The sequence below is a fragment of the Eutrema salsugineum genome, unplaced genomic scaffold, assembly GCF_000478725.1.
Source record: "Eutrema salsugineum unplaced genomic scaffold, Eutsalg1_0 scaffold_14, whole genome shotgun sequence".
Taxonomy (NCBI): Eukaryota; Viridiplantae; Streptophyta; class Magnoliopsida; order Brassicales; family Brassicaceae; genus Eutrema; species Eutrema salsugineum.
In genome coordinates, this window is record NW_006256877.1 from 9,176,066 (window position 1) to 9,195,537 (window position 19,472).

Genomic DNA, 19,472 nt, shown 5'->3' on the forward strand with positions numbered 1-19,472 from the left:
GATCTCCAAAACTCCATAAAATTCGAACTCCAGTTGCCTTGGGACTTAGAATTCGACCTCTCTAGACTCTCTAAGGCTTTTATTTCCTTTCTTTTCTTATTTTCGGATTTTTTTTTTTTAAGAATAGGAAATGCCTTTTTAAGAGAGAGAGAGAGACTAGAGGACGAGATTGTACCAAAATTTGAGATTTTTCTAAGGCAAACTGAGCTTCCTCTTGTGTTGAATCCTTCTGGGAACTTTTCCGGCAAATCGCAGGTCTCTGTCCTTAGTGACTGAAAACTGCGTCGTTCCTCTTTCTCTCCAACGTTTTTGCACTTATCTGCATATAAGACAATAGAAAACAAGAGTGCATGTGGTTTGAAAGACGATTGGTTAAGGTGGGGAACTAGCTAAAGATGAACTAGCCATTCAGGATCAACTGAGAGTGGTAAAAGGATAAAGGAGTCTTGAATGTATGATTCGTTTCCCTGGTCTAATGCTTCAATGAAAAAATTAAGTCCAAATTAAGTCCAAATAAACCAGAGCTAGTGTATCCCTTCATCTAAATCGAAATCATCAAATTCCTCTGGGGTACTTCGTTTCAAATGTGCTTAGCTACCGCCTAGTCTAGTCCTAAATCATGAATGAGCATGTCACTAGGAACAGTCTAAAGCACACAATCAACTATCATTGATTCATGTTCACCATTCCCTTTAAAACGTATTTTGTTTTGAAAACCGATTTTGAAAAACTTTAAGGAAAATGCAAAAAGTGTAGATAATGCAAGACTCATGAAACAAAAGTGGTTAGAAAGGGATGAAATCCTCCCCCAGACTTAAATCACACTGTCCTCAGTGTGAAACAAGTCGAGATTGGATGAGAAAAATGCATAGATAATCGAATTGGTAAGGCCAAAGAGAACTTACCTAGATCCGGGATACTGGTGGAGATGAACCGGATTCATTCGAAGAGGTTTGGGAAGGTGATAGGTGGTGATGAAGGTGGTGGAGGGTGATGAATGAGGTGGAGTGGGGATTAGTGAGGTGGAATGAGGTGAGGTGGGTGGTTTGGGGTCGGGTTTGATCTCAACGACCATTTGCCGTGGTCAGGAGCCACGCGACCGCAGTAAACAGGTGCTTGGCCGCGGTCAAAATCACGCGACCGCGGTCAGAACGTCTGCGACCGCGGGGGCTTATTTTGCGGCCTCTTCCTGCTTCTTCTTGGTTCCTGCTGGGCCGAGCAGTCAGGGACCATCATTCTTTTTGGTTTTTTCGGGTTTTTTTTATTTTTTTTTTATTTTTTTGTTTTATAAGAAACACCTGAAACTAAGAAAAAGAAAAAGATCAATAGAAAAAGAAAGAAAAATCCTAAAGAAAACAATATCTAAATGGGTTGCCTCCCATTAAGCGCTTCTGTTTTAAGTCATTTAGCTCGACTTTTGGTGTTGGACATGGCTTAGTCCAATGAAGAAGACCTTGTCCTGAGACAAGTCTTTTTTGACATCTCCTTGCTTTCCTTTGTATATCCCTTATAACGCCATTCCCAATTGGAATTTTTGTCCTCAGGTTCGAGATGGTAGCCTCCTCCAGGATCAAAAATCAGTCTTGGAGCTCCTTTGAGGCATGAGTCTTCAACACCACTTGTGATAGTAGAGCGTCTTAGATGCTTGTATGATGAGGTGAATAAGGTCTCTCTCACTTTGTTCGTCAAGCTTGTTAATCCAGCGTTTTCTTTGGGTGTTCTTCTTTCTAGAACATATCTGATAGAATCATGGAACCGGAGGGAACAAAGGACGAGGTGCGAACCGAGGTTCAGGCCGGAACACAAGACCAAGTGGCCGACCTAAGCAAAGTCGAGGTTCAGGACGGGACGCAAGACCAAGGAGCCGACCTGAACGACGTCCTGGCCATACCAACTGGACCAATGACCAGGTCGCGTACCAAGAAACTCATGGGGACCATCCAACGAGTTCTCACCGAGCTAAGAAGCCAAGGCCGAGCTGACGACCTAACACCCGTTCACAAAGTCATGACCGTTCTCATGTACTCTGGTCCGAACTGACCTGGTTGGGGTGTTGTGTTAATACTCTTTTTCCTTACATTCAGTTTTGTCCCACTGGGTTTTCCGAATGGGGTTTTAACGAGGTTAATGCACACCCAACTCACGACCAAGGTTCGATTCGCGGCCAAGTATAACGGTCAAGAAGTTCAAGAGTTAGCGAGAGGATGCGAAGGGTTACCCAGAAGTCCGATCGTTATTCAACGTATTTCTAGTTTCATTTAGTTTCAATTAATGTCTTTTAATTTTCTGTAAAGACCGATGGTCTCCCTCTAGCCTCTATATAAAGGCAACGATATACTTGGATTTCTCATCACTTATCTTTTATAAAATTTCTCTTTGAGTTTTCTCTTTTGTTCTTCAAGAACTTTGTCGATATTTTGGTGGTTAGCCATTGATCGATTTCCGGTTTATCAAGTAGTTTCATCCTGCTTGACGCAGCCTTCGATTCCAAAGTGAAAGAGAGAGTTGTAGTCGTATTTGGGGCTTAGGGAATTTCGGGACTTGTCTCACACCCTAACATCCGGTATCGCAACCCCTTGATCATTTTGTCCATCCCCTCGTTTTCAAACCTTTTCTTTTGGAATTTGGGCCTAAGGATTTTCGAGCTCTTGCTCACGCCTTAGCATCTCTTCCACGATCCGGTTTGGACTCAAGGTCTATCAACCTCAACCGAGCCAAGTGTGTGACAATTCTAGGACGGTCATCTATCAAGTGGTATCAGAGCCACGCACTTGCGAGTTCGGTACTATCTTTCTTTTCCTTTAGAGTTCAATCTTTTCTCATCTTTCTCTTGTAATTCGTTTAAAAAAAAAAAAAAAGGAAATTCAAAAGTCAAAAAAAAAGAAAAAAAAAAAGAAAGAAGTCCAAAAGTTTTAAAAAAAAAAAAAATGATCAGAATTCTTTTCTTTCTATCTATTCTTCTTGTCTCTTAAACTTCCAACCTGCTTGATTCACCGTTTTGATCAAGGCTTAAATCGATTTGTCGACTTAGTTTGCTTAGAACCGGAGAGAAACTCTAGTGTGTTGTGAGGTCATTAAGAGAGTGAGTGAACAAAGAGAGAAACACTTGTGAGGAATTTGATTACTAACGTGTTTGTTCAATTTTGCGAGGTACTTGTATGTCATCCGATTTCTCTTTGCACGACTGTGAGTTCTACACATTCCGAGACGGTAATCACGTTCGCTGATACACCCCAGGAGAGATGGAAGCCAAGCTTAATCAAATCACCGAGATGATGGAGCGCATGAGCCAACGAATGGAGCGGCTTGAAGGTCAGCTGAGGCCAGCGGAAGTAAACGATCAAAACCGTGAGGAACCTATGCACATCCGCCGAGATCGGAACCAGGAACCTGAGATCGACAATCCTTTCTACGATGACAACCATTCATCTGGTAGTAGCCGAGTGAGACCGCGAGTTAACCGAATGTTTCGTGGCCGAGCTGGAGGAATCCGTGACCGAGGACACGCCATGCCCGCGAGAAACCCAAATGACCGTTATGAAGGAGGACGGCCACAACAGCGTTACGAAGCCGAACCGGCTAGAGGCCGAAACGACAACGACCTCGGGGGAATGAAGCTCCGGATTCCAGCATTCTACGGCAAGAGCGACCCGAACGCTTTCCTGGAATGGGAAAAGAAGGTCGACATCATCTTTGGGTGTCAAGATCTTCCGGAGAGGAAGAAGATAAACCTAGCTGCTTCAGATTTCAACGGTTACACGATCAAATGGTGGGATCAGATTGTGATCAGTAGAAGAAGAAACGGAGAACGGCCTGTTGAAACCTGGGAAGAGATGGCTACCTTGATGCGGCAACGTTTCGTGCCCGCACATTATCAACGCGAGCTGCACACCAAGCTCAGACGTCTTACTCAAGTAACCAAGTCTGTGGAAGACTATCACCAGGAAATGGAGAGGCTTATGATCAAAGCTGATGTCTTTGAACCTGAGGACGCGACGATGGCGCGATTCTTAAGTGGGTTAAACCGAGATCTTCAAGACCGAATGGAACTTCAGGAGTACCAGGACATGTACGAGATGTTACATAAAGCAATCCTCTTGGAACAACAACTCAGGCGCAAGGGAACCAATCGGTTCACTACCGGATCCAGTTTGCGACCGACCTACCGAGATGACAAAGCTGTCTATCCTACGCGGCCGAAGTCAGAAGTCAAACCCGGTCAGGGCTCCGCCGACCTCAAAGGCAAAGCCGAGGTAACCTCAGCCCGGACTCGTGATATCGAATGCTTTAAATGTAGGGGCAAGGGCCACTATGCGAACAAGTGTCCAAACCAGAGAGTTATGATCCTTCTAGACACTTGCGAGGTCGTGTCCGAAGCAGAAAGTGAAGCCGAGCCGAAGTATGACGAGGAGCCAGAAGAAGAGTATGCGGCTGGAGGAGAGCTACTGGTAGCACGGCGAGTGCTAGTGTCACAAGAACCGGTCCGAGAAGAGGATCAAAGGGAAAATCTTTTCCACACACGGTGTATAGTCATGGGGAAGACCTGCAGCATGGTCATAGATGGAGGAAGTTGCACGAATGTAGCAAGCCAGAGCATGGTGGAGAAGCTCGGAATGCAAACTATCAAGCATCCGCATCCGTACAACCTCAGATGGCTTAACAACCAAAGGCAACTCAAAGTCACCAAGCAAGTCACCGTGCCATTTAAGATTGGGCGATATGAAGACGACGTGCTATGTGATGTTCTACCCATGGAGGCCGGACACATTTTGTTAGGACGGCCGTGGCAGTTCGACCGGAAAGCAGTCCACGATGGGTTCACCAACAAACATTCGTTTGAACACCAAGGACGGAAGGTCATGCTGGCGCCTCTATCCTCACATGAGGTCTACCTGGATCAAATCCAATTGGAAAGAAGTAACAAAGGCAAAGCTACCATGAGTGACCCCCTAAACACATCCACCAAAAATGAGAGCGATACTTTGAGTGAACCACCACAAAAAGCCTTAAACACTCAACCCGTGAGAAGAGATACTCTATTTGTGAGGCCAAGAGAGATTAAACAGGCCAAAATCTTTTCCACACACGGTGTATAGTCATGGGGAAGACCTGCAGCATGGTCATAGATGGAGGAAGTTGCACGAATGTAGCAAGCCAGAGCATGGTGGAGAAGCTCGGAATGCAAACTATCAAGCATCCGCATCCGTACAACCTCAGATGGCTTAACAACCAAAGACAACTCAAAGTCACCAAGCAAGTCACCATGCCATTTAAGATTGGGCGATATGAAGACGAGGTGCTATGCGATGTTCTACCCATGGAGGCCGGACACATTTTGTTAGGACGGCCGTGGCAGTTCGACCGGAAAGCAGTCCACGACGGGTTCACCAACAAACATTCGTTTGAACACCAAGGACGAAAGGTCATGCTGGCGCCTCTATCCTCACATGAGGTCTACCTGGATCAAATCCAATTGGAAAGAAGTAACAAAGGCAAAGCTACCATGAGTGACCCCCTAAACACATCCACCAAAAATGAGAGCGATAATTTGAGTGAACCACCACAAAAAGCCTTAAACACTTAACCCGTGAGAAGAGATACTCTATTTGTGAGGCCAAGAGAGATTAAACAGGCTGTGCTTAAGAAGCAGCCTTTCATTCTTCTTATGTTCAAATCCGCTTTGGCTAGCACGTCTAACTCCGAGCCGGAACTTCCGAGCAGGATTTCTTGGGTTTTTCAGGAATACGCAGACGTCTTTCTCGAAGACAATTCAGGCGGACTACCACCGATCCGAGGTATTGAGCACCAGATCGACCTCGTACCTGGAGCGTCCTTACCCAACCGACCTGCGTACCGCACCAATCCGACTGAGACCAATGAACTCCAACGCCAGGTCAACGAGTTGATGGCCAAGGGCTACATCCGCGAAAGTCTAAGTCCTTGTGCCGTGCTCCTGGTGCCAAAGAAGGATGGAACCTGGCGAATGTGCGTCGATTGCCGAGCTATCAACAACATCACGGTAAAGTATCGCCACCCTATCCCTCGTCTTGATGACATGCTAGATGAACTTTATGGGTCTAGTGTGTTCACAAAGATAGATTTAAAAAGTGGTTTCCATCAGATCCGAATGAAGGAAGGAGATTAGTGGAAGATCGCGTTCAAAACCAAACATGGTTTGTATGAATGGCTGGTCATGCCATTCGGCCTAACCAACGCACCTAGTACCTTTATGCGATTAATGAACCACGTGCTTAGGTCGTTTATAGGCGTCTTTGTAGTAGTCTATTTTGATGACATCCTGATCTACAGTAAGAGTCTAGAGGAGCATGTGAATCACTTAAAACAAGTGCTAGAAGTCCTTAGGAAGGAACGCTTATTTGGAAACTTTAAGAAGTGCTCTTTTTGTACGGATAACGTGGTGTTTCTAGGCTTTGTTGTCAGTTCACAGGGTATACAGGTGGACGAGGAGAAGATCAAGGCCATCCGAGACTGGCCAAGTCCCAAAACGGTTGGAGAATTTTGCAGCTTCCACGGTCTGGCCGGGTTCTATCGCCGGTTTGTCCGAGACTTCAGCACGATTGCAGCCCCTCTCACCGAGGTCATCAAGAAGGACGTTGGATTCAAATTGGAACGAGCTCAGGAGGAAGCGTTCAATACCCTCAAGCACCGGCTTACACACGCACCCTTACTCTCCCTGCCCGATTTTCTCAAGACCTTTGAGATCGAGTGTGATGCATCCGGAGTGGAAATTGGAGCCGTGCTCATGCAGGAGAAGCGACCTATCGCTTACTTTAGCGAGAAACTTGGAGGAGCTACGCTTAACTATCCGACCTACGACAAGGAGCTCTATGCATTGGTCCGAGCTCTACAAACGTGGCAACACTACTTGTGGCCAAAGGAGTTCGTTATCCATACCGATCACCAGTCCTTGAAGCATCTCAAAGGACAACAGAAGCTGAACAAGCGACATGCGAGATGGGTGGAGTTCATCGAGACCTTCCCTTATGTGATTCAGTACAAGCAAGGAAAATAAAATGTTGTGGCGGACGCGCTATCCCGACGTTATGCCCTGATCTCGACGCTTGATGCCAAGATACTTGGATTTGAGATGATCAAAGAAGCCTACACAACCGACCTGGATTTCCAAGAAGCTTATCGCGCCAGTTCTAAGTTTGCATATGGCAAATATTATCAAAGTGATGGGTACTTGTTTTATGAGCATAAACTGTGTATACCTAACACTTCTATGCATGACTTGATTGTCAGGGAGGCACACGGAGGAGGCTTGATGGGACATTTCGGAGTTCTTAAGACGCCAAGCGTGGTCCAAGACCATTTTTACTGGCCGCACCTCAGGAAGGGAGGAGGCTTGATGGGACATTTCGGAGTTCTTAAGACGCTAAGCGTGGTCCAAGACCATTTTTACTGGCCGCACCTCAGGAAGGATGTGGAGAGAATATGCCAAAGGTGCACGGTTTGCAAACTAGCCAAAGGCCGCAGCCAGGGCGCAGGAATGTACACTCCATTACCCATCCCTACCGAGCCGTGGACAGACATCTCCATGGACTTCGTCCTCGGGTTACCTAGGACCCGCCGAGGTAAGGACTCTATCTTTGTCATAGTAGATAGGTTCTCTAAGATGGCACACTTTGTTCCTTGCCACAAAACTGATGATGCTTCCAACATAGCCGACCTGTTCTTTAGGGAAGTTGTTCGATTACATGGAGTTCCTAGAACCATAGTGTCAGATCGGGATACTAAGTTTCTTAGTTACTTTTGGAAAACGTTGTGGGCTAAGTTAGGAACTAAACTGTGTTTTTCCACAACCTGTCACCCTCAGACCGACGGTCAAACCGAAGTGGTCAATAGGACCTTGTCAGCCCTCTTGAGATCGGTCATTAAAAAGAACCTTAGGACTTGGGAGGAATGTTTACCTCACATTGAGTTTGCTTATAACCGAGCTGTTCATTCTACAACTTTGTTTTCACCATTCCAGTTAGTTTATGGTTTTAATCCTCTTACCCCTTTGGATCTAACCCCTTTACCAATGAATGAGCGTGAAAACATGGATGGGAAAAAGAAAGCGGACCTGGTGAAGAAAATGCACGAAAAAGCAAGGCAGAACATCGAAAGAAAGACGGAACAATTCCAGAAGTACGCCAACAAAGGGAAAAACAAAAAGATGTTCGAGCCCGGAGACCAAGTGTGGATCTACCTAAGAAAAGAAAGGTTTCCAGAAGAAAGGAAGTCTAAGTAGATGCCGAGAGTAGACGGACCATTCACTATCTTAGAGCGGATCAACGACAACTCCTACAAGATCGACCTCCAAGGTAAGTACTCCGTCAGTTCAAGTTTCAATATCGCTGATATTATCCCTTTTCACGCAGATAAAGCCAACTTGAGGACAAGTCCTTTTCAAGAGGGGGGGATGATAGAATAGGGAACAAAGGACGAGGTGCGAACCGAGGTTCAGGCCGGAACACAAGACCAAGTGGCCGACCTAAGCGAAGTCGAGGTTCAGGACGGGATGCAAGCCAAAGGAGCCGACCTGAATGAGGTCCTGGCCATACCAACTGGACCAATGACCAGGTCGCGTACCAAGAAACTCATGGGGACCATCCAACGAGTTCTCACCGAGCTAAGAAGCCAAGGCCGAGCTGACGACCTAACACCTGTTCACAAAGTCATGACCGTTCTCATGTACTCTGGTCCGAACTGACCTGGTTGGGGTGTTGTGTTAATACTCTTTTTCCTTACATTCGGTTTTGTCCCACTGGGTTTTCCGAATGGGGTTTTAACGAGGTTAATGCACACCCAACTCACGACCAAGGTTCGATTCGCGGCCAAGTATAACGGTCAAGAAGTTCAAGAGTTAGCGAGAGGATGCGAAGGGTTACCCAGAAGTCCGATTGTTATTCAACGTATTTCTAGTTTCATTTAGTTTCAATTAATGTCTTTTAATTTTCTGTAAATACCGATGGTCTCCCTCTAGCCTCTATATAAAGGCAACGATGTACTTGGATTTCTCATCACTTATCTTTTATAAAATTTCTCTTTGAGTTTTCTCTTTTGTTCTTCAAGAATTTTGTCGATATTTTGGTGGTTAGCCATTGATCGATTTCCTGTTTATCAAGTAGTTTCAACCTGCTTGACGCAGCCTTCGATTCCAAAGTGAGAGAGAGAGTTGTAGTCGTATTTGGGGCTTAGGGAATTTCGGGACTTATCTCACACCCTAACATCCGGTATCGCAACCCCCTGATCATTTTTTCCATCCCCTCGTTTTCAAACCTTTTCTTTTGGAATTTGGGCCTAAGGATTTTCGAGCTCTTGCTCACGCCTTAGCATCTCTTCCACGATCCGGTTTGGACTCAAGGCCTATCAACCTCAACCGAGCCAAGTGTGTGACAATTCTAGGATGATCATCTATCAATATCCAACATCCTTTGTAGCTCCTCCAGGGTCGAATATTGGATCATCCACGCTGTCTATGATTATACAATGAGAGTTCCTTGTAGGAATCGCCGGATGTGATGTTTTCCTGTTGATCTTTGATAAGCACATCTTTTGATTTGGGTAGTTGATGAGTGTTTCAACAGATGCTAGGAACGAAGTACCAAACATCAAGGGTTTTGTTTCATCCTTTCTCATCTCCATAACATGGAAATCAGTAGAAACAAGACAAAATATCCCTTGAAAAGGCAATTCGGGTTTGAAATCAAGTGTGCCTGCACCAGAAAGATCTCCATAGTGAATATAAATCTTAGAAGGATGAAAAATCGAAATACCTGTATTCTCTGCAATGGTCTTTGGTATGAGATTCACATCAGGTCCAGATTCACAAAGAGAATCACGAAATTTCACTTCCTTGATTGAGAATGGGGCATCAAACTTCTCGGAATCCTTCGTCTTAGAAAGCGCCTCCAATGGTGGTTTTGATGTCACCATTAGTGTCTCATCTTCCACGTGGTTTGTCTTACAGTCAAGGTGGTGAGGGGCTGAAGGAAAAAAAGGCTTTGGTTCATCAAGAGCAAGGGACTTATGATCTTGTTTGTCGTCTCCAAAACACTTGAATGAATCGGTAGAGACGAGATCGTCACTAGGGATAGAAATAGGTTCTCCTTTTTCTTGATGACTGGCTTCCATGACGTGATGATCCAAAGGAATTTCATTTGACGGCCTCTTTCTAACAAACTTGATGGAGGATTCTCCATCTACTTCACAAGCTACCCAATACCCATCATCCATAGATTCATTGAGCTCTTGAAGCATATCATCAATCTTGGTTTGGGAGACAGACGACATATCTTCATCAAAGAGAGGATCATGGATATCTCCGTGGGCATTGTAAGTTGAATGAGGGTCGTGGTCCCAGTAGAATCCTTGTTCCTCTAAAGCTTCACGAATGGATTTGTTGTGGCTGCAAAGTCCTCTTGTGTGGTGGTTCGGAACTGAATTCTGATCCATTGAGGATAGATCACGAATGTATTGTGCTTCTCGGCGTCGAGTGGCTTGAGGAGTGTTGTAAAACCTCCCTCATAGTAGTAATTTCGTTTCATATGGTTCATTGCTTCATAACCTGAAATAAGAAGAACCAAAAACGAAAAAAAAAGTAGAAAGGGTGTTCTAGAGTCGATTTACCAACCTTTCTTAGGGTTTTGCAGAAAAGAAAACGCGTGCCTTCCCCGGCAACGGCGCCAAAAACTTGATGTGGTATGTGTCGAGGGTTGTCAAGTTTTACCCTAAATGAAATCAATAGCCGCAAGTGCACAGCTGATCGATTGTAGTACTTAGGGATCGAATCCACAGGGAAGGAGGATCTTTTCCTGCAAAAGCCTTTGAAAGAAATATAAAGTAAGGAAGTCTAGAACCAAACGGTTTTGTGGGGGTTTTGGTGGTGTGTTTAAAATGTAAAAACGAATCTTAAAGAGAAAAAATGGTAATTAAAATGACCTAATAACTAAACTTAACGAAAACGAGTAAAAACGAAAAAAACGGCTAATTTAATTGCTTAAATGAAAATCGATTAAAAAGGAATGAGAATATTGAACTAAAGCTTGAAATAAAAACGGTGTGAATCTATAAGGAAAGAGGTGTTGGGGTTCAGGGAAGTTTTCTCAGGGGTACGAACGATTCAAAACATTGTCTTAGCTTAAACTTTTCGAACTGGAGTCACGGACGTATGAATATGCCACTGTCGTGATCATAGACAACTAGCTCTCTCAACGCTGACCAGTAGGTTTCCACTCTGGCCCTGGAAAAGAAGAGATGCATTATGTTTAAGACTCGTCAGCATTCACAAATCGCCCATAGGTAGGTTTCCACTCCTATGTTTGTTTTGCTCTCCTAAACTAGATCTGACATCGGATGAACACTTTCGTGTCACCAAGCATCTGGATCAGATTGTAGTTCATGACGCTACTCTCATGCAGTAAAAACGAATTCAGAAGAAAAAGTTCTAAGGTTCGGCTCAAAAGCTCATGGAATCCTCATCGAATATATAAATCCCCATCGAAAATCCCTTAAACCCAACAATAAAACTACTCAGACATGATGAACGAAATCAAAAACATAGTATTAAAAAGTAGAATAGAAACCGAAATTGAAAAAGAAAGAACAAGGGTTCAAGAGACAAATCTCTCTCTCCCTAAAACCTAAAAACAAAGCTTAAAGTAAAATTTCTGTAAAGTATTTCGTCTCTCCTCCTCTGTCTCTAAAAACGACCTAAATAACATGTATTTATAGTCTCCAATACTCTCTGGTGTCTAGGGTTCCAGAATTGAGGCTGGGAAAATGATACGGGCTTCAGAAATGGGCCTTCGAGCTCGGAGTTAGCTGGCCGCGGTCGGGATGGCTGTGACCATGGGGAATGGCTTGCTGGCCGCGGTCGCGGTGCTTCTGACCGCGGGAAATTGATTGTTGGCCGCGGGTGGAAACGCTTGCCGGCTGGTTTACGGGACATCTTGCTCTTCGCGTATCTTTTGATTGAACTGTTGGATTTCCAAGCTGTAAAGTGTGCTGGAAAGCTGATACTTCCATGTTTAAGGTCTCCAAATTTGATCTGGATCAGACGGTGAGAACGCCTTAAATCAGGGGTGAACTTCTAACGGTTTGACTCTGAGCTGAAATCTGGTTTTCTATCCATTTTGTTAAGCTTTTCCCTAAGTTACCTGAAAAGAGTCTTGTAACTACAAATACTAGAAAAATGTAATAAAAGTACTTGAAAACAATTAAAAACATAGAAAAAGTATTTCAAAACGATCCATAAAAGTGGTCAAAATACGGTGTTATCAAGTTCCCAAAAATTCATTGTTTAATGAATCTTTTGAATCTACACCCGAATCATCTTCGTTAGGAATGAGAATATATTTATCTTGAGGCAACCTTAACGGAAAAAATACAAAAACTAATTATAGTAGAACTAACATATCTACAAAGATAAATACAACATATATAAGAAATAAAACCGAACAGTAATTTCATTGAATAGATTCTTACTAAGATCGGAATTTCGCCACCAGAGGACACACTGGATCAAACAAAATCTGAGTTGTATTAAAAGCATTTGAGACGCTCATCTCACCTAAAACGTTTAAATAAACCGGTGTTTCAGAAATACATATAATTTGTGTCAAAATTTTTCATAATCTTCGCAAAACTTGAATCAGAATAAATCATTAAATAATATACCTCGATAGTTTTTGATACATGCAAGCCTTATAATAACCACAACGACGGATGTGCAATTACATTTAACGTAAGCAGCAACTTCTTTTGCATAATCAGCCCAAAAAGTACACGGTAATTGTAGGTCGCTGTTATAATTAATGTACATGATCATGAGTTAAATTATATATAAGTAAAAATAACACAAAATAAAATAAAATATTAAATTAAAACTTAGTGTGTTACCTCTCATCTCTAAGATAAATCTTAAGCCTAGAACGACATTTTCCTTGAGCCATGACGTCCTCAACATGACCAACTCTTACGATTTGTCCGACCACGTCTTAGCGTTTGTAGTAAAGTAACACGAAACAAAAGAACCAAAACAATTAGCCAACAGCTATCTAATGCAGAAAGTGTTTAATACCGTGTCATAAAAAACGTTAACTAAACTCTGCGTCTCTGTTTAGATATGGTACCGATCAAATAGCCATTGTCTAAATCAGTTGATAAAATATCTGGGAAACTTTTCATATATTTCTCGGGAATTTCCTGAGGGAAATCCAAGCATCCCGAGACAGTCGTAGTTGCATAGAACACTATCTTGAAAGGTGTTCATGTAGTTCGATACTCAGAATTATACTCAAGAATCTTAAAAGTATTGATAAGCACCGATCTCCCCTCGATCAAATCTTTACGAAAAGATTTAGCGAAATCTCTTTCAACAGTTGCTTGTATTCTATCACCCTGAGTTCCAAAGTACAAAAAAAAAAAATAATAATAACCAACAACTAATTGACTAACCGGGATATTCATAAATTATAGCACTAACCTCTTGATCAACCAAGACCATCTCAAGTGAACACTCCCCTCTGCCTTTGAATCCATCCCAAACCTTGAGGATATTAACCTTGATAACATAGTTATCAGAGCCAGGACGTAAATTCCTAATGAAAATATTAGATGCTGATTTTCTTTTAAAAATCGACATAGCTTAGACCACACGATATTGTAACAAAGAAGAAAAATTGGGAGAAACCAAGACGAAGAACGGGTCTGTATATATAGAGTAGAAGACATGATATATATATATATATATATATATACAATATGTAAATTAGACTTAATTCAGATATGATTTACTACTTTTTAAAACATACATATATCTCAACAAAAGTTAAAGACGATAAAATCTTCTAATTTTCTTTATTTTAAAAATGTTAAAACGATAAAATCTTCTAATTCTCTGTATAAAGTAAAACATTAATACTCAGATAATATTAATTTATATTTACTTTAACGGAAAATTAACATAATGAAGTTAATAACAACTTTAAAAAGGACAAACATTATAGGAACTGTATATACAAAGTAGAAACTATATTTCATAAAATAATATTTTAGCGATTTAGGTAAACAATTTAAGGAATTCTTCCTAAACGATGGGTTTAAGCTACCAAAAACGTTAATACATACCAATAATTAAGCGTACCAATAAATTAGATAAAATTAGATCAATCAAAATATATTTACAGTTTATCCTTTGTATAATTTATCCTCCGTATATTATATTTACAATTCTTAAACAATATATTGCATGAAAGAATAATTATTAGTTTAACTATAAAATGGAAAATTTATATAATATATTGTAACAATCGCGCACATATGCAGAGATCAATAAGATAATTCATATGAGAAGAAAATGCCAATAACAAACTAAAAAACTACAATGTAGTTTTACACGATATAAGAAAATGTATAGACTGGTATTCCAAGATTAATGTATTCGTAAAAGGAAATCACTATGGATTGGCTGACACCAATGCCTCTCATAGACGTACCACTTCAGGAATAGTTGGTGCCAACATTATCCGCGTGTAGTTAGGAGCGGCCACAGCCATCCAATTGCCTTATGATCACAAAAAAAAACAATTAAAAGAATTAATAACTTAACAAACACTTTTAATTTTTGTCGAGTTATATCTATATTCGAAAAAGTATCATGCATTTCAGCCTTAGAATACCTCGGATGATATCAAATTTTGCAGACAGAATGATACATATTATCATATCGTCCTCACAATGCGTCAAACCATCGAGAAAATCTCGACCAAAATTGCCAACCAAACGACATGATAGACGACATCCTCTAATAATTATAAAATAAAGCAATCAGTGGAAAATTGGTTGTAAGTAAGTAGCTTTGAATTATAAACTGTATGATAGTACACAATACCTCTGATTCTCCAATTCGATATATATCTCATTCATCATGTAGCTTTCAAAAAGATTTTGTGGATCAACGTAGTTTCCAACAGTCATAACACGTCCAATTAGATCTTACCGCAAAAAACATAAAAAGGCAAGTCAACACTATAGCGATTTACACCTTACAAAACATATAATGTGTCATATCACAAGAACATACATAATACACACAGCTTACCCACACAACTGTTAACGTCGCAGGATCCATCTATGATATATTCGAACTCGGTAAAAGAGAAGCAACGATCTGAGTTATCCATCACAAATACACCGATAGACGTTTACAGTTTACAAAATATCAAAAGAAGGAGAAACAACTCTATATATACGCCGAACCATATTTCAAAATATATATTTATTTTATTTTATTTTTATAAAATTTAAGCAACGATAAGATTACGGCAAAAAAAAATAATATTGTGTTATAATTAAACCTTTATTAATATAACAAATTTGATATATATAATTATTCTAATATCATTTGTTATATATTGTTTTTATTAAAATAAGAAATAAGTATGCCCCAATAAAGAAACTAAAAAGAAAATATGATAAATAACTACTGTCTTGTGATCATCAACCAACGAATCCTAATGCATGGTATGCACTTTTAAACGAAGGATACACGACTCCACCAACAGTCCTAATATCATCAAAACTACGTGGACCCCTAACTATGTCCAATAAGAGCCTCAGATAATACTTTTCTCTGTACTCTGTCAGCGATTCGTCCACAACACACGCACCAAAATTCCCCTTTAGTCTTGGCCTCCATGTCTTATTTTTACGATCCCATACAAACATAGAAGGAATCTCCGAGTATAAAAGATTCCTCGCCTCTGGATAAAACTGATTACACCTAAACCAAGCAAGGAATTTAGGCTTTCTGGCAGGAACACGTCTATCTAAATTATTAGAAAACGAAATATTTTTCCCAGGGAGATGAAACGGCATAACTTGCCAATTAACATGTGGTCGCCTGTGAGCACATAGACATGGACAATAGAAAACAATCATATATACAATAAGAACAATCAATCGAATACCGTAGAGAAAACTAACAGTTATTGACGTCTCTAAAAACGTAATACAAAACTCATTTACCAAACGCTTCCATCGAAGAACCCGAATGCAAACAAATCTAACAATGCAAACTGATAACTCGCAAAGTCGCGATAGATGCATATATATACCTATGCTGAAATATATGCATATATATAGAGATATAAGAATTATGTGGTTTACGCGTTGTTTATTTTTTTCTAGGGTTTCTTAGAATTTTTTCCTTTAATAATATTTTATACATTTTAACAAATAGACTTTTTCACAGACTTTTTACCTTTTAACTACTAAGTTTTTCCTTTTTAACAAATAACTAAATAATCAATTATATATCTTGTGTCTGATAAAAGAAACACCATGAGTTTCATAGTTGCTAAATGGAAAAAATTAAAAGTTGTGATATGATCAGGGATATCTTCGAATCCTCTAAGATATTTATAAATTCGAGTTACTTGGAGTCCAAGAAGTCAATAAAACATGTGTTATTTATGTGTATATAATATTTATATTACTTTCTCCGATATTCATTTTTCAATATCAAACAACAATAATAATAACATTAAACAATATATTTTATTGATTAAAATACAAAAGTCTGAAGAATATAGAATATTTAAACTATAATTTGTATACATGGTAAATAGTTTTTAAAAATGATATATACATATCTGAATAAGATGCATCATAACACTATTCAATGTAGACGTCCCACACTACCACGTGTGCATGGCCTCTTACGCGGATAGCTGCAGTTTTATAAAAAAGATTTGAGAGAGAGAAGGCGACCACGGGTTAATACCAAAAAGTCAAATACAATCATTAAGTATTAGAAAAATAAAGTAAATAAAAAAAAACTCACTGTTCCAAAAACTCATCTAACTCTGGAATACGGGGATTGAGTTCGAACTTAGTAGGAGAAGTGGACGATATAGTGATCTTGCCTACGTTTATAAAACACATATAGAATCAAAACAATAAAACAGTAATAATATAAATACTATAAATTAGTATACTAAAAATATTTTCCAAAATAATCAATGATCGCCCATCTAAGCACACACACAATGATATCATGATCACAGCGTCTCCAAGATGCATAAAATCTTTTAGCCATCTCACCGGATAATTCACAACTCAAATCAACACCACTGAATTAAAACACATCACACATAATCAGCTAGATAGAACAAATAAAACGACAATATACAGTTTAAAAACATTCAACAGACAGTACCGTTTATCCCTCAGACAGAATGTGACGGTTGAATATGCACCCCATATTTCGGAATCACATACATCATTACATGGACTGCCATATGACGGAACAGAATGCTCTCCAGACAGTAAACCACACCACGTCCCAGATCGACTTACATTTAAGACCCGACCTATCAAATCTTCATAAACAATAACCATATTAACATCAGCAACATAATAATAACGAAATTCAATAACCAATCCGAAAATAAACACACAAACTAAATAGTCATCATTATGGGCACGGTCCAATATCCTTTGAAAATCAACGAAGTCAAAATAAGTGTTTTCACATCTACGTGAAGTCTTGTCAATGATAGTTGATGGTAGGAACAATATTTTGTATCTATGAGAAGTCGGTCTACAACTATCCTCACAATCGATAACAGAAAAACGACTAATAATAATCCAACTACCAACATCTATGCGAGACGATGCGACACCGATCTCACCATCTCTAACAGTGGCCTGAATTTTAAAACCCTGTGAATAAAACAGCCAATTAGACACCAACAAATTTTTATAATATTTTTGTGTAATGGTACAATAAATACCTGTTCATCCGATAATATGAGCTCCATGGAATAACGTTTCGAAATTAGCATATGCATCCACGTCTGTAAAACCTTAACAAAGATAGTACAACCATCTTTGGAAGGACTCAAACGGGACACACACCTTCCAAAACACATTAAACCAAGAGAAACTGTATAAGTACACACCGAATTCTGGTGTCCCGATATACTAATATTCTTTTCGATGAGTATATCACTCGGTTCGACGTTTCTCTGATCCTCACTATCATCGTCAATCTCAGTCTCATCATCCAACATAATATCTTCATCATCATCTTCATTATCATCAGCCGAATCAGCATCGTCATCATCTTCATCTTCGTCATCACCGCTATCACCTTCCGAGTTATCACTTGAACCACCAGATCCTTCACAAGACTCACCGTCGTCAATAAAATCATCTTCAGAATCATATTCATCTGTTTGGTCCATATCATCAGTATCATCGCACGACTCTGGATCAGACCCCATATAATCCTCAAACCATAATCATCATTAGTACCACGACCAGATAACACCTCGGTATCATTAGAGTCGCTATCTTCTGCATAGATAAATATATGGAAAAAAACAACGTAGTTAGAATTCAAAAATAAATATCAAAAACCAAAAAAAAGAAAAAAACGGTGCTCAAAACAAAAAAGAAGAATTGAAACCATTAGATTCTTTATTTATAACCCATGCATTCCTCGCAAAATCCCATAGAAAGGTCTTGTGAGCATGATCGCTCGTATTAACACGATCATAACCTAAATGCACAAAACAAACATCAGAACAAACATAAATACGTATAAAAAATGTAATATACATCATTAACAAAAAATATATTACAGGAAGAGCAGAAATACCTCCTTTGATAAAAAAAACTTGTGATCAAGCATAGATATATAATACGCAGAACCAATATCTACATAAAAAATGAATACGTTCGTAGATTAATATATAGTAAAGGTACGAATTTGAAAGACTGAGATATAGCACTACAAAAGGTACAAAACTGTAAGATTAATAGACAGGACTACGAATCTTCGATAGCAGGATTATATGTCCGCAAGGTCCATTCGTCGATAGCAGGATCCATACGCAACTTGCATGGATAACCTATAAATATAAAACAACTACTAATAAGTATTATAACTTGCATGAATAACCTAAAGAGGCACAATAACTTTTTTTGTGATATCGACGAAAACGTATGGAGTTACGTAACGATAATCAGTCATCTCTTTGTGATCCATATTCTGACGATTCGAATTCAACACAGATCTTAACCGGTGAGCATAAACCTGGTTATCAAAACCTATGGTCGAAAAAATCTTTAGAATCATTAAAAAAGTAGAGAGCATATATATTATTATTAATTTGAGGATGGCTAGATATATACCCGAAGCAGTACACAGAACTTCCCAAGTGATGATGACTTTAGATGGATGATCAAAACTGTACTTAGACAAACACATAGTTAGGTTTGCATGCAAATAAACAAACATGATGAATCTTTTCTAAAGAGATCCAAAAAGTTAATGCTATTGTAAAAACCCTAGTAAAATAAATACAGAACTCTAACAGAAAAACTAACTGTAAATTATGAGACGATTGGATGAAAACACTCATATTTATACGTCTAAAGAACCTAGGGTTTAT

At 39.8% G+C, this 19,472-nt stretch overlaps 2 protein-coding genes across 2 annotated transcripts; one reads left to right on the forward strand and one right to left on the reverse strand.

Annotated features, from left to right (window-relative positions):
- Nucleotides 1–3,242: 3,242 nt before the first annotated feature.
- Nucleotides 3,243–5,096, forward strand: LOC112088496. Its single transcript, XM_024158774.1, has one exon. It carries the CDS (start codon nt 3,243–3,245, stop codon nt 5,094–5,096), a length of 1,854 nt encoding a protein of 617 aa, XP_024014542.1.
- Nucleotides 5,097–9,426: 4,330 nt separating this feature from the next.
- Nucleotides 9,427–18,299, reverse strand: LOC112088498 (arginyl-tRNA--protein transferase 1-like). Its single transcript, XM_024158775.1, has 4 exons — nt 17,976–18,299; nt 17,808–17,879; nt 17,670–17,736; nt 9,427–9,725 (listed from the first exon to the last, which is right to left on the reverse strand). The coding sequence occupies exons 1-4, from the start codon at nt 18,297–18,299 to the stop codon at nt 9,427–9,429; spliced, it is 762 nt and encodes a 253-aa protein (XP_024014543.1).
- Between the last annotated feature and the right edge of the window lie 1,173 nt (nt 18,300–19,472).